Here is a 23,912-nt window from a genome sequence, read left to right on the forward strand (position 1 = left end):
TAACACAATTATAAAAACTAAGAAAATGGCTAGAAAAATAGAAGAAAAATACTTTAATACCTATATACAAAAATAAAGGAGATATTCAAAATTATAATAACTATCATGATATTAAACTTATGAATTATATGATGAAACTGTGGGAAAGAGTAGTTGAACAAAGATTAAGGTTAGATATGAAGGCTTCAAAAAATTAATTTCAGTAATGGTAGGAGGAATATTGGAGATAAAGTTAAACTTGATGATGAAGAAATAAATAGCCTTTATGGATTTTAATATCTTGATTCTACAATGCAAGCTAAAAGAGAAATTGAAGACGATGTAATGCATAGAGTTAAAACAAGTTGGGTAAAATGGAAAAGTACTTCAAGTGTGCTTTGTAATTGTAGAATATCCTTAAAATTAAAAGAAAAATTTTATAGGACGGCTATAAGACCAACAATGCTATATGGATAAGAATGTTGGACGACGAAGAAACATAATATCTAAAAAATAAAAGATGCCAAGATGAGAATGTAGGAATAAGATAGAAAAATACTGCATATTAGAAAATACTTCAAGGCATGTTATAACATCGTTTTCCTTAAAACGTTATTTGTCCCAACTAGATCGGTGTGTATTGAATCAACAAATATGTTTTCAGGATATAATGAAGCCCATAATATAATCTGATATCATTTTGTGTTATACACAAACAGAAACTGATCACAAATACCCTTAGAATAATCTAAACAAATTTTTTGAAATTTTATTTCTGTAGAAAATAGAATTCAGATTTGAAAAAGATATAATTTGTGGAAGTTTTATGTAAGAAAGAGAATGAGAGAATGATGAATTTTTTTATGTATTTTCCGGAGTTAATTCTATCTATTTATAGACAAAATTATGCCTTTTTCGAAAGGTTGCATCTGTTCAAATCGTAAAGCAGATTCGATCTGGTTGCACCAGACATTGAACTAATCGCGCCCCTAGTCGAGACTCTCAAGAATTCATGTTCAAACGATGGTATTGTTGACTAGGTCGCACCTAGTCTCTTGGTTGCGCCACTTGATCTTAAAAAATATAAGATTAATTTAAACTCATCCGATCATGATCAACGGTCACGATGTCGTAACGATGCAAGCGTGTAAAGTGTTAAGTGCTTGTGCACCAACTAAATGAGCCACTAGCGCCCTACAGCCCATGCCACGCGTGCGCGAGTGCGTGTACGAGTGCACTAGAATACACTAGCACTTTCTCTTAACCAAATTTAAGAGATTATTCCATCTTATCATTTATTAATGATATTTCCTTTTCCACTTTTTGGGAAAAACCCACATATCATTAAATTCTTCTCATGAATGCTCAAGAAAAATCATAAATGGAAGACTTTGAAATCCCATAAAATCATATATTTTAGAAAATATTTCAATAGAGAATGCTTAGATGAATAAATGGTTTAATACTAAAAGATAAATTAAGGAATAAACATATTCACAGTAAATTAGGTGTACCTCCTATACGAGATAAGATAAGGGAGGGATGACTCAAATAGTTTAGGCATTTGCAACATCGATCACATAGTGCGCCAGTGAGGAAGAGTGAGTTAGTTACTATGAGAGACAATAAAAGAGATAATTGTAGATTTAAAATAACTTGAAATGAGATAATGAATAAAGATTTAATAGTCCTGAATTTGTCAAAAAAAATAGTTCATGATCACATAACTTGGCGGAAAGTGATTCATATAACCGACCCCACTTAGCAAGACTTAAGGGTTGATTTTGTTATTGTTATTCTCGGTGGAAGACCAAAGTTGGCACTAATACTAGAATAAAAAATTTTGAAACAAGGGCTTTGGGGATGTCAATTATCATAAAAGAAGTTTTCCTTCCATCTCCAATTTCTAATTGACACATAATCATAGTTGAAAACAAAAAAAAATATATCAGGTGGATGATGGGTTTAGAACCTCCAAAGCGTGACTACAATATGAAGCCAGGGACATATTTGCCATCCTTCATTTTGTTGTAATTAAATGAATGAATCATAACTTCATTCATAAAATGTCATTTTCTTTAGTTCAAGTAATTACGCTACAATATGAGCAATTTTCTTGCCCTTTACTCCTGCGAGGTAATTAAGTTTTAGGTTGCATTTGGTTCATAGAATGGAATTACTGAAAAAAGGATATAATAATTTTCAAAGGCAAATAACAGACAAGTCATTGATAGTCCAACTAATATGAAATAGTATATTAATAGACATTCTAGTGACAAAATTTGAAAAGATCATTCCCCATATATTTCATATAGTTTTGATAACACTAACTTTTGCATGATTTATCCGAATTCTCCTCTCCATATACAACTATTCACACTTTGCAAACTAAATATAACCAATGAGCTTATGAAGATAAAACTAAGAAAATATAATCATCAAAATGCTATTCTAGAGAAGGTGCATCTAAGAGGACTGAAGAAATTTAAAATCACAAGATGTGCACAACAAAACTGCAGCAAACAACCCAACAACAAAAATTGAAGAAAACAAAAAATTCGGCTATAGAACATTTGGCTATTGGAGAAAACAGAAAAGTGCTCAAGGACTGTTAACAAAAGCTACAATAACAAAAGGAAAAAAAAGGGTGGGGGGGGGGGGGGAGGGTGTAATTGAAAGGGAAAAACAAGATGAAAAGAGAGAGATTTGGCAGGATTCTCAGAATGTAAATCACCAATGAACAGTAGCAAACCAAGTAGTATCGAGCCCATCTGTGAGTTGGAGCACGTCCACAAGGTCAAGATCTTCAACAGCTTTATTACCAACTAGAACCATCTGGGAAAGAGTCCAGTGCATCTTGCTTGCCGTTAACATAGAACTCAACAACTGCTTTCATTCTGGAAAATTTATCTGGGTGGTAATTTACATGAACAATCACTGGCTTGAGTTTTTTCAGTCTGGCATCTTTCCTCACAGTCTTGAAGAGGACCTTACTGTTCATAAAAAGATAAAAATCCATAGTTCTCTTGGCAGCATGAAGCCCCTCATAACCAGGATGAGAAGGGAAAAACAGCTCTTCATTGAAGACAGCTTGGTCCCATGCCTTCGGTGGCCGAGTAAGCCGATCAGCCACTCGATCCAAAAGCTCAATTGAGGGAATCGTAGGTCTAATATAAAAGAAACCAGAATTATAGACCCAAATCCTCATTGTATGAGCATATCGCGCCCAACCCATAGCAGGTTCATCAAAGACGTCATTAAATCCATAAGCTGTCATATTATTGTGACCATCAGTCATGGATTCCACATCTGAATCCCGATAGAGATAATTAAAAGGGTTCTGTAGGTATACTATATCAACGTCTGAGAGAAGAACACTGTAACCCAGCTGCAAGAACTCCCTCAAAATACGAAACTTCAATCCTGAGACTTCATGATTACCCCCAGTCTTCCCAACTGAATCAACACCCTCATCGGGGTCTCTCTTATACACAGGGACATTGTTCGATTTGCACAAATCTAAGGTCTCATCATCCAATGCTACTACCAGATAATTGGGTATACCCACCTTCTTGATGCTTGTGAACCATACTTCCAACATGTCTTTCACATTTGTATTTGCAAGTGCAACTATGAGCTCCTTCTGTACAGCAATTTCCTCCAATATCTTTGCCAGTCTTGGGTTCACAGATTCATCAGGAATGACATTTGGATTAGTTCTTAAACCTTTGACAGTGCCAAAGGGTCCAGCTTTGTGCTGTTCCCCCAACACCATAAACTGCTTTTGTGCATGTTCCTTGCCCTGTTCAGCCAACCGAAGCTTTTCAGTCAGCTCCCTCACCTGCTTCTTCAACTCGGCATTCTTCTTTGAGACTGCTACTATATCTGACTTAAGCATGGTAATCCGTTCTGATGACTGACACGGGGTTGAGCCAATCTAAGAAACAGAAGAAATGAAAATATGATACGTGTAACTGACCCTGTGGCATGTGTTCAAAAAAGGAGCATCAAATAACTGCGGGCATAATAAAACTCTGTTCTTTAGGGGTAGACCAGCGTCAAACAACGCGGGCATAATGAGCAAATATAAAGGCAATCTGCTGAAATGCAAGAGAGAGAGAGAGAGAGAGAGCCAACTCATTTGAGGCATTCCCATTTAATTGATCAGTCACTAACCACCTGTTTGGTAGCAGAGGAAATTGAAGATAGAAAAAGGATTTTTTTTTTTTTTTTAGATTAAAAAAAAATCAAATTTGGATCTTATGTTTTTGTGTTGGGTCGGTACCCAAAACTACCAAAAATTCACCTCGACCAAGTCAATAGTTGATTAGTTTCAGTTCACTAAAGATGTTGATTTCTCAGGTCCCAAAATTCTGATATTTGGAAGATGGGGATTCATATGCAAAACGACCATCCAGCAAAACTTCAATTTTTTTCCCATCGGCTCTCAGCAACAAAAGGGAGCCTAATTTTTCAGATTATTATAACAAATTCAACTGCAACTCTCAGATGAATTGAAGAAAATATTTTCCATTTTTTTCCCTTGATTTTTAACTGCAAAATCATACTTTCTGAGATTTAAAGTCAAATACAACAAATGCAGCAAAATACTCTCATTCCTACATAAACTTCCAAAGATGCATTAAATGTAAAGGCATAATAAAGAGTTTAAGCAAAAAAAAGAAGAAGCAGAAATAACGCTATTTTATTAGCATTGTGGAATTACTATAGCGGCTTTCGAAGAGCCAAAATCTTCGACCAACGAAACCAGGGGCTAATACTTGACGATGCTAAACCACGAGAAGATCTGAACATCGGAATATACAGAAAGAACTGCAAGAGAGAGAAAGAGGTAACCTGGGGATTGGATTTAGAGATACGAGGGCGGGTGGCTTGGGGATCGGAGGGGAAGAACCCATGTGGAAACAAGAAGGCGAAGACGCATCCCACAATTACGCCGACGATTACAGCGGCGGCGATTCGAGATCCTCGAAGTGATTGACCGGTGCTCCTGATCAGCGATCCGACTCTGCGACCCGCCATGTCCCAAACTCCCGGTCCTAGTCACAGTGACAGAGGTACGCACAAATGCACAATCAAAAAATATCCGACAAAACCCTCTTTAACCAACGCAAGATCTAATTAAGGATTTCATGCTAGATCTTTGACCTCGATCATCAATACGGCAGTCCCAAAACCCTAGTTGACGCAGAAGATTCTCCTCCACCCTTCACTAACTCTCCCCCAAATCCAGAGAGAGAGAGAGAGAGAAACAGATAGGGAGACAAAGCTGTTTGACGAAATGCGTGACTGAGGGAGAACCGGAGCAGGAGGCGGCTGACGATAGCTGGTGCCTGCTTGTGAATGCACACGTTATTGTTTATTTGTTAGGGGATAGGAGTGGGAATGCGTCCGCCACCGAATGTTCAATGTTCTTGAGAGGCTTGAGACTCGAGCTTAGCTCGAGGTTACGAGGTAGCGCTAATTATGGATTAGACGACGGACTGCCTATTTATTAGTTAGGGTGCAATTAACTGTTAACTGATTAGAGTCATAAATTTCACGACAATAAACCGACACAGGAGAGTAGAGATCCGGTAAAAAAAAGGAGGGCAAAGTGGTAAAAATATAAACGGTGAAAAAGGTTAAGTACGTTGACATGTTAGTTTTAGCTAAATTATTTGGATTACGGACCTTGTAATATTTGAGGTTTAGTATTTAATTATTATCATATATTTTTTTTATATTTAATTTAGTTTTTTTATTATTTTACAAGCAATTTTGATTTGGTGGGGTCAAAAATATCTTTTAGTCCTTTCATTTAATCAAAAAAAATATTGCCTCATGTCATGAAAATGTGGCTTCAAAACATGAAATAACGTTCATGTTATTTTAAATTAAAATTTTAATAATTTATAATTTGAAAAAAAATATATATAACCATACATTTGATAGATAGACTCCCAATGGAATCAGGTGAAATAAATTCGAATTTATCACTTAGTTTTGTAATCTTAGTCATTAAATTTTTGTTTAATTTTATTTATAGCATATTTCATTCTGCAAACCAAACATGACATTATGAGTCTTTTAAACTAATTTTTACCATTTTTTTATTAAAATTAATTGAAGGAGATATAAATGTCATTTTCTTAAATGTCTGATCATACTACTGATATTATGACAAGCTCGAGAGGATGTCATTACAGTTTATAAAAAAAAAAAAACATGAGAAAAAAATATAGTTGTTGGCAATTAGGGAGGAGTCCAATGTTTTAATTAGTATCCAAAATTTGCATTGAAAAACTAGTAAGAGTTTCAATAAATCTTGAAATGCGGAAGGAATTATAGGATTAAAGATGGGCTGTCCCTTCACTAAAATGTGTCATGTTGAAGGGCACAATATTTTTAAATTGCTTTCCCAAAAATCTTGTGCTCTCTTACGTTGTTTGTTTTTAGATTTTTAGTTTTACGTTCCCAAAATAACTTTTTTTTTTTTTTGGAAAACAACGGTCAAACCAACCAGACCAAAATCCAGAGGATGGCTTAGGGACAAATTGTTGAGACCTAAACTGCCGCCATGTATAAACAGCATCGTTTTGTATGTAAAGGGGGCCATTATAAATCATTTAAACCCCATCCTCTCCACCCCTTCCACGCGTGCCTGCTGCTGTGCTAAGCAGCGATTGAAGAACCCTACCAACCCTTGCCAAGACGCCCAGCCCAGTTCCAGGCTTTGGCTGTGATAACTGATTAATTAATTATCACGTCCTCTACTCTCTCCCTCGTGGTCAGGGAGGATTTTGGACTCTTCGCATTCCTGTTGCATGCGAGACTGGGTTGTATGAGCAGACATACGGGTGGATTTGCGCGCTGTGTGCGCATGCTGCCTTACATGTTTGTGAGCACCTCCTGCGTGTTTGTCCATTTGGATTCCTATGGAAGAGTTCTTTCTTTGCTTTGTTCACAATTTGTGAGCCAAGTAAACAAAATGGAAAATTTTTATGCTACATTGTATGTGAAATTTATGGAATGACAATATTATCACTTGGACGAAACTTTGTGTGGCTGCAGATAGAGCATGATGTAAGATTAATATTTTGGCAAGGCCAAAACCGAAGAACCCAACCCAACCCAGCCACTTATGAGATCCGACCCAAACCGATCCCATCCAGCATTGACTGGAATTGGGTTACACTGGATTGTTGGCCAAGCCAATAGCAGGCAGGTTGGTTGATAGTTTAGGGTCAAACTATCAACCCATAAGCAGCCCTAAACCAACCTATAAATTTCATATGTTCTTTGTATTTTGCATCCGGATGATGAAACAGTATCCAAAACCTCAACCAAACAGTCCCTGGTGGCAGCATACCAGCAGGTATTTGACTTCAAATTTGAGCACCTAACAAAAGGGAACTGCATTCTACTGTATTAAAAAATTTTGAAATAAAAAAATGGCTATCCTTCATTGAAAAAAAATATATCTGAGGCTTGATGAGGCACTAACAGATGAAATCAAAATTTAAGAAGTCACATATTATCAAGCATAATATATCAATCATGATTCATGCACGCCAAGCAACGCTCCCCTAGTCAGGGAAGTGTAGGGGCACCGTTCTGCTGGTCCATCCAATATGGTGAATAAAGGCTTTCCATATCTATATAAATTTAAGTACAAAAACCAAAAACCAAAAACCAAAAACCTTAAACCTTTGTATATACATTATCAGTGATATCAGAGAAGGATGCAACTGTATCTGTCCATTCACCAAAAACACCCACAAAACACATGGCAGAATTAACATGATTTCTAATCCACCTGAACCATCAGAATCCCTGAAAAATGCTTGCCAGGCAATCTGCTGAATCATCGATCAGCATCACCATACTGGATTTAAGTCATGAAGAAACTTTAATATTTTATAGCCTCTAGCCTGAGCCAGCTGAACTGTTTTCCTGCAATGAAAGATGTACCAACTTCTCGATCAGCATCACCATACCGGATTTAAGTCATGAAGAAACATTAATATTTTATAGCCTCTAGCCTGAGCCAGCTGAACTGTTTTCCTGCAATAAAAAGATGTACCAACTTCAAATTTTAATTCCAGACTCGATCATTAGCAAGTAAAGGCTCGGAAATGGCACATAATCAATAGTGACATTTTTTAAACCAAAAAAGGCAAATCTATTTCTCATTCCAAGAGAGACCAGAAGAGAAAATTGAGCTCTCATTCATGACAATGGATGCAGCAGAACTGAGGAAACAAAATTAAATTGATGCCAAAATGATACAGGACAATGGACAAGGGAGAGAGGAGAATGGAAAAAGGAAAGAGGAAAATGAGATGGGATGAGAGATGAGAGAATGATCTTTAAGTTACAACTACATGCTAACTGTTCCCACAAGCAAGCACAGGCATTCATGTGTACACACAAACAAACAAGTACATATATACCCCACGTATATATCTATAAAACCACCCTCAAAGAAGCAAAATTATTAAGATTAACATTGTCTAAATTAAAACTTCAACTACCAAAGCAAGTGGGAAGGCAAAGTAGGCAGCCTAGGAGGCTGTCCTCCATTAGGGTTCGTTCAAGTGCACTTCTGGATGATGTTCTCCAGCAGTGAGGTCCAGTCAAAATAAGTAAGAAATTGGCTTGATATTCAAGCAAACTCTATCGTCCAATCAACCTCTCAGTTGGGGAGAGAGATTAAGAGGACCTATAAATAATAGGATACATTGTTAGATTGAATAGAAGTCAGAAATGCCAATTGGCTATTTTAAAGGATGGTAAAACTATGAGCCTAGAAGAACATGAAATTCAAGAGCTCAACTAGAAAATCACAGGAAAAAATAAATTTGGAAAGTGGGTGCCAACGCATATGTGATAGCAGTGACAGAGACACAGATTCAAAGATCCAGAGAGTCGTACATTGCTAGAACTCGTTATATAGGAAACAATGACAGTGATATCATCAAGCTTGCCACCATAATAACGAAACCCAGCATCTTGTGCAGCAGTAGAAAAAGGTGTCTGCCGGTTTTTATCCTGTGCACGTTGACGTGCCAATGCTGCAATCTTCTGAGCTGTCACTTGAGGCCCTAAGCCAGCTCTCGTTGCATGGACCACCACTGCAGTAACCTCATTATTGTACAAGTTGTCAAACAGACCATCAGTGCCAGCAATCATGACATCTCCTGGAGCGACAGGAATGATAAAAACCTGACGCAAAAAAGAAAGTCCACTTATATTTTCTAGGTGCTCTACAATAACTAAACAACTCAGTGTGTTCATAAAAGATCGAAATGTCACAAAGTTAGGCTATCGCTGTTCACAATTATTGAATTCAAGAGCCAAAACCAGCAATTACCTAAATCTTATTTCAAACACCAAGCCAACTTCTTTTATTCATAAAAAAAAAAAAGAGGAAAAATTGCGTTCATTGTGACCTTCTATTGAATTTATTAGTTCAAAGTAAAGGAAATTAAATGTGCTAAAAATTCTGAGTCAGAAGAATGCTAAGTAGCGTCGTCACTTTACAGACAGAAAGACAGGGCTTCCAAATGGATTTTCAGTTCTCCCCAATAATGAATTTAAAGATATCAATTCCCTCATATCATATCTATTGTCCAAAATCAACAGTTCACAAAGCTAAACAGCAGAACAACTCCTTAATTCATTCTTTTTTAAATATGGTGCAATACAGCATATTCCCCATTTAACCAAAGATATAGAAACTTGGAAGAGGAGAGCATTAGAGAATGTATACGAACTCACCTGACCAGAGCTGGGTAGATCACCAGTATTTCCACTCTCCAGTTGATATGTAAAATTGAAATTATGCTGCTGTACAGGAGATCGGAAGATGGTACATCCATCTCTAACCACCATAAATCCACTGTCCCCTAGATTAATCGCATGGAGACCCTGCAGAGAGGATCACCAAATGAAATCATTCTTGCCAACAAATCAGTAAAAGTCTTATCCAATAGTGTGAAAGTACAAAATATTTGTTGTTTTCAGAGCTGTATTTTTGCTTCCATAGCAGTTTGAGCATCTTAAAGGACAGTCAAATGCGAACATTGAGTAAGCCAACAAAGCATTTCTGGCAGTGAACATTTGCGAAGGAAACCGTCAAAATTTCTATAAAAATAATAGGGTCAAAGAAGCTTCAACAATTATAGAAGCTCTCAGTGTCACAACAAAGACAAATTTCCCAAATCGACTATGGTTGACTATGGCCCCCCTTTTCAATGAACTTCTTTTAGAAAGTAAAAGTTCAGTATAATACATTTGATACAGTTTTTCCAGCTTTTAAAAAGTCATATTGTAGCTTTTTTAGGGGATTCTAGAAGCTACAAATTTTGAATTTCTAAACGCTAAATCTAGCTTTTTTCTTCTAACAAATTATTATAATCCATAAGGTTCATAGTTCTTTTCAAATATTACAAAATTAATTTCTCATTAATTAATTATCCAAAAATGGCATATCCCTTTAGCCATTTTAAATATTTCAGATAACTTACAGCTTTTCTTACCAATCACTCAAGTCACGTTAAGTTTGCCTAAAAAAAAAAATAAAGGCAAGCCACCGCTCAATTCTAGAAACATCAGGGCAGTTAGAGGGCCATCAATGAACAACAGTAATCTCTACCACTCTAAAAGAGATTCCCCGAACATGGTTTGGTTTTTTAAATGTCTAAAATATAGGATTAAAATATCTCTATACTTCTGGTTTTTGGAATGCCAAAAACCACCCTTATAACTGCCCTACAACTACTCTATAACTATCTAAAACACCCCTAATCAAATTAAAAAACACGTCAACTCTTGCCAATTTTTTCAGTTTTTAATTTTTTTTTTAAAAAAAAAAAAAAAAAATGGAGCATGAGCGTATGTGTGTACCAATAGCTAGTAAGTAATAAATGGTTTAAAAGGAGCTCATGAGTCGTGCCTCAAGATGAGGTGGAACCAAAATGTCCCAAGGCATTTCTAAAAGGTGAATCTCCTGAAAGAGACTTGGCAATTAAGAAGTAACACTTTTGAGGATCTTTTTGCTTTGTTTTATAAATAATAATAATAACAATAATAAACTTTAAAACATACAGGGTAAAAGATCCATCAACAATTTAACTAGACTTGCTGCTTGCATAAATTTGGGCCAACTTGCTGCCACACATTATTTAAGAATTACATTTATTTTTTTCTATATTTTATTTCCAATATTCTAAACTTTTCCATATTTTTCAACCATATAAAACTCTATTTTTATATATTGTTAATAAAGAACAAAATTCTCAAAAAGGCATACACTTCAAAGCCTTACACCTCACCTTGTTAGGGATAAAACATCTCGCCTTATTGATGCAGGACTGCATCAAGAAATTAAAGCCATGAGAGAACGTGGGGGAAAGAAGAAGAAGAAGAAGATTCATTAGAAACTACTTTTACATGGCTTTCACATCCTATTTATAGAAAATCCGAACACATAAACCCCTAAAGATACATGAAATTAAAAATGAACCTCTAAAAGGCTAAAACAAGCATATATTTCAAACGCCCCAACTACACAATCTCACTACCAATTAAACTAAACACATGGTAAACTAACTAATTAAAAACAACTTGATCCAATTTCTTCTGAATTATTCTAGGTCTGCCCAAGGTCCAGCTTCTTGTCTTGCATCAAATCTCCTCCAATTAAAAAATAGTTTGGCCTCGAATTTTGAAATGTTGGAGGGTCAATCATTTAGAAAACTCACAAAATGCACAAATCTGATTCTTATTGTTGGCAATGACAAATTGATGCTCCAAAGTGCTGATGAAGCACTGGTAGTCCAATTTCTAGCTTTTTACATTAAAATATTGCGTTTGCTTGCAAAATATCAGGTCTGAAATCAAAATATCACACTGCAGATCAAAATCTCAAGACTAAAACCCAAAATATCATGGATGGACCTAATTTCTAATGAGTGGAAATTGCAGGAGATTCTGGCAATTTTGCTCAAGCATGTTGCTGCCACATGTGGTGCGTGCTGACCAGTAAGGATCCTCTGGCAATGAGATTTTGGATGTTGGTAGATCAAAGGGTGGTGAGCCCCATGGCAGTGGTGGTGTGAAGAGAAAGAGCCGAGAAGGAAGGGATTTTGAAGGGCGTCTGCTGAGAAATTTTTAAGTGGCATGTGGGGCCAAACTGCTAACTGGATGGAAGAAATATTTTAGGGAGAGGCTTTTCAAAAGTTTCTGTTTCAAATGGTGGTGGGGACGTTACAAAACAACTCTTGGAAAGTGGTGCTCGATATTTGAGGGCACAACTGTAATTTTGGCTGGAAGTTGCGGCTATTTTTATTTTTTTTGACTGAAATTTTATAGCAGAGATAATGACTGAAGGGGCTTTGATGGATGGTGCTGAGATGAGAGATTAACAGAGAGGGGGAGTAATGAATGGAGAAAATAAAAGATGAAAGAACAAGAGAGAATTGCAGAATTCCATATTGCGGAATATCCTAAAATTCAGAAACGAGAATTAAATGAGAGGAATAGAGATTGAGAAGAGAAATAGGGGAGAAAATTAGAAAGAAGATGAGAAGAAGAATAAGAAAGACAGCAGGATAGAAAAATTAGACAGGGAGAGGACAGAGAGTAGATCAGATTCAGTGAGGAAAATAGAAACAGAACAGGGAAAAGAAAGGAGTGGAACAAGAACAGAGAAACAGAAAAAGAAACGAGGGAGAAGATCAGAGCATCAGAAATAGAGAGAGATTGAAGAGGAGATGAAGAAAAGAAAAGACAAGTAAGAAGGGAAAATGTGGGATTGAAAATGGAAGAATGGTGTGATCATGGTTGGGCTCTGATACCAAATAATGCAGGACAACATCAAGGAATAGCAGCCTTGAGAGAATGTCAGGGAAGTAGAAGAGAGAAGGGGGGAGAAGGAGGAGGAGGAAGAGAAGGGAGAAGATGCAATGAAAGGGAGAAAACACACTTCTTTCAATTCAAAATTTCAAATTCATCAAAAACTACTTTTACAAGACTTTCACACCTTATTCATAAGAAAGCCTAAAGTACAAGAATTACAAATTAACCCCTAAAGATACACGAAATCACAAATGAACCCTTAAAACACATATATTTCAAACAAACCCCCAAATAGGCATAATCCTACAACTACTTAAACTAAAAACACATAATAAACTAATTAATTAAACGCAACCCTTAATCCAATTCTTCAGAATTAGTCTCCAACAAGGTACCCATGGCTTTGGCTTCTTGTCCTATTATCAGTTATGCCTTCACCTTTAAAAACATTGGCTCAGACTGCAATCAAATTTGAGCCGTGATCACGTGGTTCTAAGGCTGGACATCTAATGACATTGATTTTTACGTTTCCTCATAAAGAGGGTAGTACCACTCATTCCATGTAATGAAGTGACCATGCGAAGTTAAACATTAAATAAGACTAGGTCCAGCTCCACTCAACCAAATCAAGCAACAACGACAAAACTATAGTTGTTGCTCACAGGGAAACAGGTAACTTATAAGATTACAATATTTTTCCTCTAATCCAACTCTCATTGATTCATTGTTACAACCTTACAGATCAAAAGCTACTATGTTGGCAGCTAAGCAGAAGCAGGCATCAAGGAACTTCAACAGTCACATGTCGTACCTGGTCAGTGAGGGCTATAATGCATGCTGTTGAAGATCCTTTGGCTTTTGTGCTTGAGTGAGCTTTCTCCAATACCCTAGCTGGGTCAACTGAACCCTTGGGCTCCTCTTGAATAGCATTTACCGAATTAGACATGAGTTCTCGGGAAAATTGACCAGCATCAACACCAAGATCAGCCCAGCCACCAACACCATCTGCAACACCTATAGCTTGTTCATTCTCACAAATAAAGTGTGCATCCTCCCCACCAGTTTCTTCTTTGTCAGGATGTGGCAAGCAACACGACCCTGAAACTAGCTTCATGGTTCTATCCATTAGGATCTTCCTGTTTCAACATAAATAACATAAAAAAGCATAAATGCCAAATCATACTATACACATAAAATCAAGACAACATTTCTTCACTAAAGCATGTTTCTGCTACTGTTTCTCTGATGAGCAAAGAAGATGAAGAGATTTTGTTTTTACTACCATGCTAACAATACACATTAAACCTGCATTTTTGCAAGAAAAATGCTTAAAAAATTAGTTGAAAATTTGAAATGCTTTCTTAAAAAAATATATAAAGTAAAACGATATAACTAATTAATTGACTAATTTTAGTGTGTGAGAAAGGGGGAGAGGGAAGGGCACTAATAAATTGTTACCAACATTCCAAAAACTAAACACATACCATGCAAAAGGAAAAAAGAAAAAAAAAATACTCGTTCTCATAATTGAAATCACCATCCATACATTAGCTCACAAAGAAGTCATCATAGGTACAATAAAGGGTTAAAAAACCCAAGTGAGCAAAATAACAAAGTGAAAACTAAGATTTGCAATATAAAGTGCTGGGCTCTAAATTCTCCAAGGCCTGAGCATGTTCTAAATTGTAATGAATCACTTGTTTCAACCTAATTTTCCCAGACAGCCAATTCGCTGACTCCGCAAACCTATAGTTTCAGCAAGGATGTAAACAAGCGGCATATTTCATAATTCATTATAAGTTTTAAGTTCACAAAACTGAAATAACAGCACAAGTTATTGTGAATGCAATCTAATGCATGTGCATTCAATTAAATAAAGAAATGATCAAAACCAAATAAGAAAAACATACTGCTCAGATGAAACAGTTGAACTAGCAAGCTGTTCCTCACGTGCAGAGTTGTCAAAAGACACGTCAGGTGCAGTGCCAGCAGAGATACATGCAGATGATGAGCCATGAAAATATCTCCAACCAGACCCTGTGTATGACTCAGAGTTGAAACTTCTCTTATAAATATTATATGTGAAATATCCATAAATCACGTAACTACTAGGTTTCTCTTGATCCTTTAAGCTCATGCTAACTTTTCTGCACCTGTCAAAACTATTATTTCCAATAAAAATACTCCCATTATTTGTTGATGTTGCAAGCTGTGCACGCCTTAGAGTTAAATTATCAAGATAGCGATCAGTAAGTACAGATCTTGAACCAGAAGCAGCCATGGCTGCCTTCTGAAACCTACTGCCGATAGAACTGTCACTAGGATCAGAGAGGAGTAAATCAATGTGATACCCGCAAACCTGAAATGAAGGGCCTGAAACAGACGGTATAGAAAATGTGCGGGAAAGTGCCCCAACAACTGAAAGATTTCTTCTTTGATTAACTACAGAATCTGACCTCGCAGCAAAAATAGTGCCAGGTCGCAAAAATATATTGAAGTTAGCAAGAGTCGAATGAAACAATCTTGAGTTTCCAAACAACAATTTTCCTTGGCCAAGTAAAATCTCTACCGAGTCTTGAGATCCACCTTCTTGCCCTGTAAAACACCTCCGGGTTCCACACCGCACAGCAGTTCTGAGACTTGAAAAATAAGTAGATGGCATCTTACCCTCTCAAGCAGAACAACTTTTCTTGGCCCCGTTTATTCCACACAAGCCACTTGTTTCCACTGTATACGGAAGAAAATCTCATTACTCAGAGTTCATCTATCCAAACTTCTCACAAATCTATCTGCTCTCTTCCATACATTACCCAGCTGTCTAGGACCCTGAAATACGGAAACATGAAAGGGCCCCACAAAATTAACCATGGTAAAGCACACAAATTCCCCCAAATCTGCAAAAGATATTTCAACCTAAAAAGTTCTTTAAGATAACAAAATTAAAAGGAGGAGCATCAAGAGAATGAAGCAACGAAAAAAAATTAAAAAGATTCGAAATCGCGCCTTCTCTCACCAATTCGATCGGTGTTGAATCGAAACCCTGACCCCGAAGCCTCGTAGAACAATCAAACTACGAAGTCCTCCGACCAAAACTCCAAGAACCATAGATTCTTGTTTTATACCTCAAAAAATGGCGGACGGAAAGCTCCATCGAACGACCGATCTCCGGAGTTAGGTGGCAGACACGAACTTTTCTATCCTTCTCTCTCTATCAGCTCTGCGATCAACCGAGAGTCGAAGAAACATAAATTCGGGAAGCTTCGCGCGTGCTCAGACTGATGAAACCCTAGACCCGGGCGAAAGTGACAACTGAATTAGGGCCTGTTACTCTTTTGTTTTAAATCGTATGGGTATAAAATGCAGATTTTGTACGTGCAGATTCCGTGCTGTTTCAGGGAAATAACAACTACTAAAATGTTTGACACAATTGTCCCGTCGCTGGGGGAAACATCAAACTGATTGGTAAGTCTTTTTGTTGTCGTGTGAGGGTAATTTAGTCATTGCGCAGTATGATTTTCTCATAGTTTCCGATTTGATGGGAGGGGGAGAAGGAGTCGGCATGTGGCAACCCAATGCCCGCCCAACCATGTGAAAGATATTTTACAATTATTTTAAATTATCTTCACAAATTTTAAACCAAATAGAGAGATGATGGGAGTGATATGCGAAACTTTTTTATAATTTTCTTTTTAAATCTCCCCCCAAAAAAAAAAAATAGAGACATAGGGAGAGAAAAAAAATTGTTTTTTGTAATATATTTTTTAAAAATTTTAAAAGTAAATATATTAAATTATTTTTTTCTACAATTATCCAAATTATGTTTTTTAAAAAAATTGAATTTTTAAAGACACAATAAACTAATTCAAATTAATGTCTATTTATATATCTTATAGGAATAACTAAAAGATAAGACTGGATAATATTATTTTTGCTATACTTATTATAAAATAAACTTATTATAAAATAAATAAGTATTAAAAATACCCTCTAACATATTTAAATGTTTTAAAAGTATTGCAATCAAATTATTTAATGTTCTCAACAACTTCAATTTCAATTAATGCATTGTCATTCTTCTAGTCTCTTAGCTAATTATACAATTAAATTATACTAAATATACTAAAAATTAATGAATAAAATATTAAAGAACAACTTCTTTGTTCTTACTTTATCTCTCGATATTTTATTTGTAGAAATAAATTATAGTGTTCTTTTGTTATTTTGCGTCATTCTATGTGGCTCGGTTATTTAAGTTTTGTAAATAAAAATCTTTATAAAATAATAATATGCATTTATTGTTGTATCGTAATCAAAATTAAATCAGCTACATTTATTGTTTAGAGATTAAAATCAAAGGAAATAAACAAACTCTTTATTGGTTTTTTTTTTTTTTCATTTTTCCTTTTGATCACCTTAATATTTATACGTTGCATAATTGTTATTATGTCTTCATTTTTAAAATTTTGAAAATGATTGAATTATGCACACGATTATAGATAAATACAAACAAAGAAATTATGTTTGTGTAAAAAGGTAGACATTTGCTTTTGTGCTATAAAGTCAAATTAAAAAATATCTTATTATTGTGCCTTATGAAAAAAAGGCAATATTCCAACTTTTTAAGCGCGGAAATTATATTATAACAAAAAATTGTGAGAAAATTATTTTAAATGCTTATACCAAATTCACTTTTCAATTGACTGAATATTTTAGTATATGTTCTAAATGTTTATCCCCACTTTTTTCATGGATAAGCTTCTTGATAATGTTAATTTTTAGACCAAATTGGCCTTACTATTTTGACTTTTGAATGATAATGTTTCCATAATATAATATAATTAGACTATATTATTAGATTAAAAATAATAAAGTACTAATAAACTAAAATTAAATACATTAAATTAGAATAAATATTGACTATTTTAATTAGAATATATATAATGTTGGTTAAAAATATTAATATAAAGTTTTATTTAAAAGTTAATTAATTATTATTTAGATAACTAAAATTTTTAATTATAAAATATTAAAAAATGGCAAGTTAAAATATTAGTTAACATAATGTCTATTAATTCTTTTAGTTAAATTTTAGTCATTTTTTTTAAACTATGAATATTAAAATTTTTAGTTACAATTATTAATAAAGATTTTTTTCTTAATTTTTAATTAAATAGTATAAAAAATATTCCTTAGAAGTGTTAATATTTATGTTAATTAAACATTTTAATTTATTAAATAAAATCAATATATTTTTTGTTTTATAAAAACTTAATGTAATAGTCAATATTTGCACACTATATTGCTCTTAATTATCTAAAATATCCTCATAATCACCCTTAATTGGCCTAAAATACCCTTATAATTGCCCAAAAATACCCTAAAATGCCTTTATAATTTATCATAATTATTATTATAATTAAGTTTAAAGACCTTCAGCTTTAATTCATTTTATTTGCAAATTATTTTATTTATAATTATTTTTCTCAAAATAAAATAGTTTTTAAAAAAAAACTCGTGACCCAGAGCGTGCCGCCTCGAAGAATGAGCATATGTCGTGGGCCCGCTCAAGTCTCATTAAATATTGTGTTGGGCCGCCTGAATCGCCCTGCTTTCATTTCCAGGCCCAAACGCAGGCCCATGCCACCAATGGGCCCCATTTAGCACCACTTAGACGGGCCATCCCCCGGGTTGGTTAGGGATGGATTGGAAATCCCAAGCAAATCGCAAAATTAAATCGAATTAAATTAATTAATTAATTAATTTTTATTTTGTCTTGATTCTTATTTTTTATATATATATATATATATATATATATATATTATTTATTATCAGTTCAAGTTTAGTTCGATCAATTCAATAATCATGATTAATCGAACTAAATTGAGTTGATATATTTGTAATATATAAAAATATATTATATAAATATATAATATAGTTAAAATATATAGTGTATTTAAATATATGTTATTTGAGTGATTGGACCTAAATGAAACAATCACAGTTTAATAAATTATGATTTTTTTTAAAAAAATATTATTTTTATTTGAAATGTATAATTTTTAAAGGAAAATGCAGGGGTGGATTGAGCCGGCCCGAGACATAGCCTGGTTGACTTCTTAAATCGTCCAGATTCAATTAATTAGAGTATGATGAATCTTTTAAATAGGTTTGTGTTTGTTTATATTTTTCTGTAAGCTTAAAAGAAAGCGGTTCATTAATTGAATCATTCCCAGTTGTAGGTCTCAAAATGCTTATCCCTATAAATAAGATTTTACAAAAGCTTGTATTATTCTCTCAAACATGGAATGGAAATAAATTTCTACATAATAAATTTTGAGAATAGTCATTCTTTATTTGTTTGATAATTTTGATTCATAAAAAAAATTCATTATCGTGTGGTTTATGATGACAACTCATCTTCTTTTATGACATAAAATCCTTACTTATTTTTATTATGACAGTTGTATTTTTAAGAATAAACATTGCAAGAGCCAAAAACAATTTAATTATTATTATTTTGAATAATAATAGAATTTATGAAGATAATGTAGAGTTGTAAGGATATTTTGAAATTTTAAAATTGAATCGTTTCATTTACTTAAATATACTTACAATTAAATGATAATTTGTAAGGCTAAAAGACATTTGAAGATGGCGATGAGAAAAAATGTAAATTGAAAATTATTTCCTTACCTTGAATTTCATTTTAATTTTGAAAATGGAAACATTCATTGCACTTCAAGTATAGAGATGCTTGAGAGTTAGATATTTTTTATATTGATAAACATTCAAAAAGTTTATATGTAATTAAAATACTGGGATTCCCCTATCGAATGTCTAATGTATATCTTACGTGTTCATTCAATTCAAACCTCATCTAATAATGAGTAGAACGTAATTAAAGTAGTTAAAGTTTAAGTGTGTTTAAAATTTATCTAAAATTTTGGAAAGTTGCTATGACTTTGGCTATTTTGACAACACTACAAACTATAATCAATAAAAACTACAAGAATGGTGGGACTCTCTCGAGCTCTACACACTCTTTGTCCTTCGATCACTACTATGTGTGGCGATCCCTCTTCCCCTACGATTTTGAGTACATCGGGGGGAGGGTGGGGGGGACTGCCCTCACTTTGTTCTTGAATGACTACTTTAGTCTTGGCGATCGTGCCTCTCACCTAAGAGTCACTTCTGTAAAGGAACAATAGTGTGTTAGCCTTGGTGGCTACACCATAATGGTTTATTGTGTTTAGATGATAATAACCTACCTGTTGTTTCTAGTGTTTTCCATCTTTGCAAATCATGTTTAGTACAAGTTTAGTAGCAATTACATGAAGTACTAAGATCCGAGGCAAAGATCGAACCGAGTTAACGATCAAAGTAGGAAAGATCAAAAGGTCACATACTCGGTTGAACCCAAGCACACCAAAGGAAGCTTAGTGTTGTATTATATGTAATAGGGTGTGTGTTTGAGGTAGTTTATGTTGTAACTCTTGCGTTTTCTTTCTTGCATGATTTCTAAGCAAGAGTTAAGCAATTGAATATGCATACTAGGACACATGAGTAAATAGGATTTCACCTAAAGTCACAAACTCAACTTTAATAGTTTTCAAAGTTATAAAACAAAGAGTTTGTCAAACGAATCCTAAACTCAATTCTGTTTTCCAAAGGGACAAGTTTTCAACATCTTGGTTTCATAATCATTTTCATACTTGATCTCAGTTTTATCAAAATGATTCTTATGTCCTAAGGGTTAAAAAAAAAGTAAAGTATATTTTCAATAAAGGACATACAAGTATATAAGATATCAAAATAATTTTTCAAATGTGTTTTTATTAACAACATATCTTATATTCAAAGGAAAATTCATTTGGACAAGTACTAAACTTTATTAGACTTAATATATTTCATATACTTTTGTCCAAGAATATTTTAAATCATCAAAAGACTTTTTTGACAAGGAAAAATCGAGCAATTTGTCGGAATTGGTGTATTCCCAAGAAGGGGGTGAATTAGGTATTAAAAATTTAGTCATATGTTCAATGTCTAGTAGCAGTATAACACAACCTAAGGTCTGTCTATGCAATCCCAAATACGCAGATAAATATAATATGGGAAAATTAAATCATACGCGACATTCACAATCTAATGAAAATAACATACATGTGCAGTAAATAAAGTGCTGGAAATTAACAGTAGACACACGATATGTGAAATTAGGAATAACTTCCCAAGAGGGAGGGGTGAATTGGTTTTAAAAAAAAATTTCTTTAGAATTAGTTCTTTTAAGAAACAATCACAATCAATCACAATAAGATCAAACTCTCAATTTTAAGTAACAATAGATGTGAAAATTTGCTGTTCTCAATATAAGCCCTATATCACAAGTATTCTTCTTTCCAATGTTCAGTTCTTTAAATAAACTTTCAGATTAATAGGTCAAAGATAATCAACCAACGTAGTCCCTTTCGGTTTCCGCAATCAATGCTGATTTATCCAAAATGAATTAACTTTCGGTCTATTTAACAACCAAACATTTAGGATTAAAATTTAAAAATAACCACACAAATTATATCCTTGAAAAATAAAGAATAAAAAAAAAAATAGAGTAAAGAAAGAAAAACACAAGGATTTTTATGAGGTTCGGCTTCAACACAGCCTATGTCCTCGCCCTTGGCCAAACTGCCAAAGGATTCACTATTACCGTTCCTTTATCAGCTGGAACAAAAAGGATTACAACCACTCCTTGGGTAAGGCTAGAGCTCGCCTTCTCCAAACAATCTCTCCTTGTTTGGTCTAATGATTCAATACTCAAATCGTTAACAAGCCCTGTTACATTGATAGAGAAACAACACGTACAAAAACTTGCTCCTTAAAGAGCTGATTAATACAAGTTTGAAACACTAATGCACTTCAGTAAATTCAGAATATGAATTTTCAGAATGAAACTCTTAGAAATTTATCACCGTGGATATCTTTCAATGAAAGAATCAACAACTTAATGATCAAACACAGTAAGATCTTCTTAATTTCGAGCAAGGATGAGAGCAATATGAGACACTTTCAGAATTTCAGAGTGAGAGAGAGTATGACAGCAGATTGTGAGCTCTTAATAATATTGGTGGTTAATTCAATGAGTCTTGGGGGTATTTATAGAAGTATAAAACCTCTTTGCTTGTTCCCCAAAGGATACTCAAACTTGTTTCCATAAAATAAACTTATTTGAAGTCCTGACAATCATCTGTCCATTTAATATAACGGTAAGATTCATAGGCAAAAAGGTGGCAGTCGTTTGTCCTTTGAGTGGCAGTCGTCTGTCATCAGAATATAAGGTTACAGTCGTTTGTCCATATGATGACAGTCGTCTGTCCATGTGAAAGTTTGAGCCTTTTAGTAACATATAAGGTGGACAGTCGTCTGGTGAAACTTTCATAGACTTCTCACCTTTCATTAACAGTCGTTTGTGGGAGCCTTGACAGTTGTCTGTCAGGCTTATGTGTTTCAATTTTAAGTCTTTAATTTAGTCAGTCATCTGCCTATAACCACACAGTCGTCTGTCAACTGAACAAATTTCTTTCTTAGTCACTTTTTGATTTCTCTCTCATTTTTACTTGGAATATAAATTTGTTTTTACTTTGAAAACATGTTCCAAGTTATTTTCTTATGGTCTCAAAGTCTCTTTGTTTAATGAGCTTCAAAATGAAAACTTCATACTTGAATAAACTTAAAGTACTTATAGAGAATTGTCCTAATTTCTCAAAATTTTCCTTTGTTCTAAACTTTCTCTGATCTCGCAGAATAATCTGAACTTTGAGCTCTCATGTTGTTCTTTTTTAATCATCATGCTCTTATGGTCTTCAAACTTTGATCCATGCTATTAGTTATTAATTCATGCTACATGAGTACCTTCAATATGAATTCCTGAGAAAACACAACACTCAACTAAAGCATGTTAAATCCTACTTGTTTGTTAGCATCAAAATGGAGTATCAAACCTAGTAAGGCCAACAATATGTTATCGAGGTTCGGCCAATACTGCCTACGTCCCTGCTTCAAGCTCACAAGGAAGAGGATTCCACTATGACTTGCTTAATGGGTGGAGCGGCACCTAATACAACACCTTACCATGATGGTGCACCTAATTCTCTTAACCAGGTCTGAACTAGTCCGGGACTTTTCACAGGGCAAGTCTCCCTCTTCTGGGCACACATCGGGAATACAACATAAATGAAATTTTTTGTACAAACAAATATGCTTCTTATACTAAGCAGATATGTACCACTACGCAGAATCAATTAATGCACTCATATATGATATGAAAATAAGTTCAGTGTGAGTATGTTGATTTTTCTCTAAATAACTTTCGGAATCTTTGAGTAAAATGTACACAGTGAATATTTCAAAGATTCAACCCCAAAAGATCTCTTCCCAAAAGATTTTCAAAAACTTGTTCAAAGGAAGTTAGGGTTTTTGCTTTCTAATGATCTTACAAAATAGTGTACATCAATGTATGCACAATTGTAAGAAGACTTTCCCAGCACAAAATATATGTGCTCAAGTCTTTCAAAGTAACAAATATAATTTTTCTTCAATAACATTTATCAATAAAATATATGGGAGATTCAAGAAGCTTACTCTAAAAAATAATGATATTCAAGGTATGAATGTTGAGAGTAAATGCTTTGAATAAAAATGCCTTAAATAAAACCTCTCTTCCAAAATAGATTTTTCAAATGAAGAATGAAAAGAGAGTTAAATGATTTGTAAAAAATAAATGCCCAAGTGAACGCTAGAAAACAATGCTCTCTTGTAAAATTTATCAAAAGAATAATAAAAGAGAGTAAAAAATTTAGTATAAACTTTGAGAGAATTTTTGGGCTAATCTTATTACTGATTATGAGTAATGAGGAGGTATATATAGAGTTGGGCAAAAGTATAACCGTTGGGGACATCAAGGGTATTTTGAAATTTATGTAATTGAGTTTAATGAAAGTTAACCCTGATTTACTGCGGTAAAAATTTCACCAACTTGAGAGGTTCAGTCGACCATATTTGAGGTTCGGTCGACC

General features: G+C 34.2%; 2 protein-coding genes across 11 annotated transcripts; both read right to left on the reverse strand.

Moving 5' to 3' along the window:
• Window positions 1–2,493: 2,493 nt before the first annotated feature.
• LOC131161485 (arabinosyltransferase RRA3-like) lies at window positions 2,494–5,522 on the reverse strand. Of its 2 annotated transcripts, XM_058117275.1 has the most exons (3): window positions 5,149–5,522; window positions 4,837–5,039; window positions 2,494–3,916 (listed from the first exon to the last, which is right to left on the reverse strand). In XM_058117275.1, the coding sequence occupies exons 2-3, from the start codon at window positions 5,020–5,022 to the stop codon at window positions 2,798–2,800; spliced, it is 1,305 nt and encodes a 434-aa protein (XP_057973258.1). In that variant the 5' UTR covers window positions 5,023–5,039; window positions 5,149–5,522; the 3' UTR covers window positions 2,494–2,797. The 2 variants fall into 2 exon arrangements, with proteins under 2 accessions (XP_057973258.1, XP_057973257.1); XM_058117274.1 differs by having other exon boundaries at window positions 4,837–5,522.
• Window positions 5,523–7,614: 2,092 nt separating this feature from the next.
• Window positions 7,615–16,412, reverse strand: LOC131161486 (probable protein phosphatase 2C 55). Of its 9 annotated transcripts, none has more exons than XM_058117282.1 (6): window positions 15,857–16,412; window positions 14,754–15,669; window positions 13,655–13,979; window positions 9,763–9,912; window positions 8,917–9,207; window positions 7,615–8,046 (listed from the first exon to the last, which is right to left on the reverse strand). In XM_058117282.1, the coding sequence occupies exons 2-6, from the start codon at window positions 15,503–15,505 to the stop codon at window positions 8,020–8,022; spliced, it is 1,545 nt and encodes a 514-aa protein (XP_057973265.1). In that variant the 5' UTR covers window positions 15,506–15,669; window positions 15,857–16,412; the 3' UTR covers window positions 7,615–8,019. The 9 variants fall into 9 exon arrangements, with proteins under 9 accessions (XP_057973265.1, XP_057973266.1, XP_057973268.1 ...); XM_058117283.1 differs by having other exon boundaries at window positions 7,615–7,935; window positions 15,857–16,286; XM_058117285.1 differs by having other exon boundaries at window positions 7,615–7,935; window positions 15,847–16,213.
• Window positions 16,413–23,912: the final 7,500 nt, after the last annotated feature.

This window comes from Malania oleifera, chromosome 8 (assembly GCF_029873635.1).
Source record: "Malania oleifera isolate guangnan ecotype guangnan chromosome 8, ASM2987363v1, whole genome shotgun sequence".
In the NCBI taxonomy this organism is placed as follows: domain Eukaryota; kingdom Viridiplantae; phylum Streptophyta; class Magnoliopsida; order Santalales; family Ximeniaceae; genus Malania; species Malania oleifera.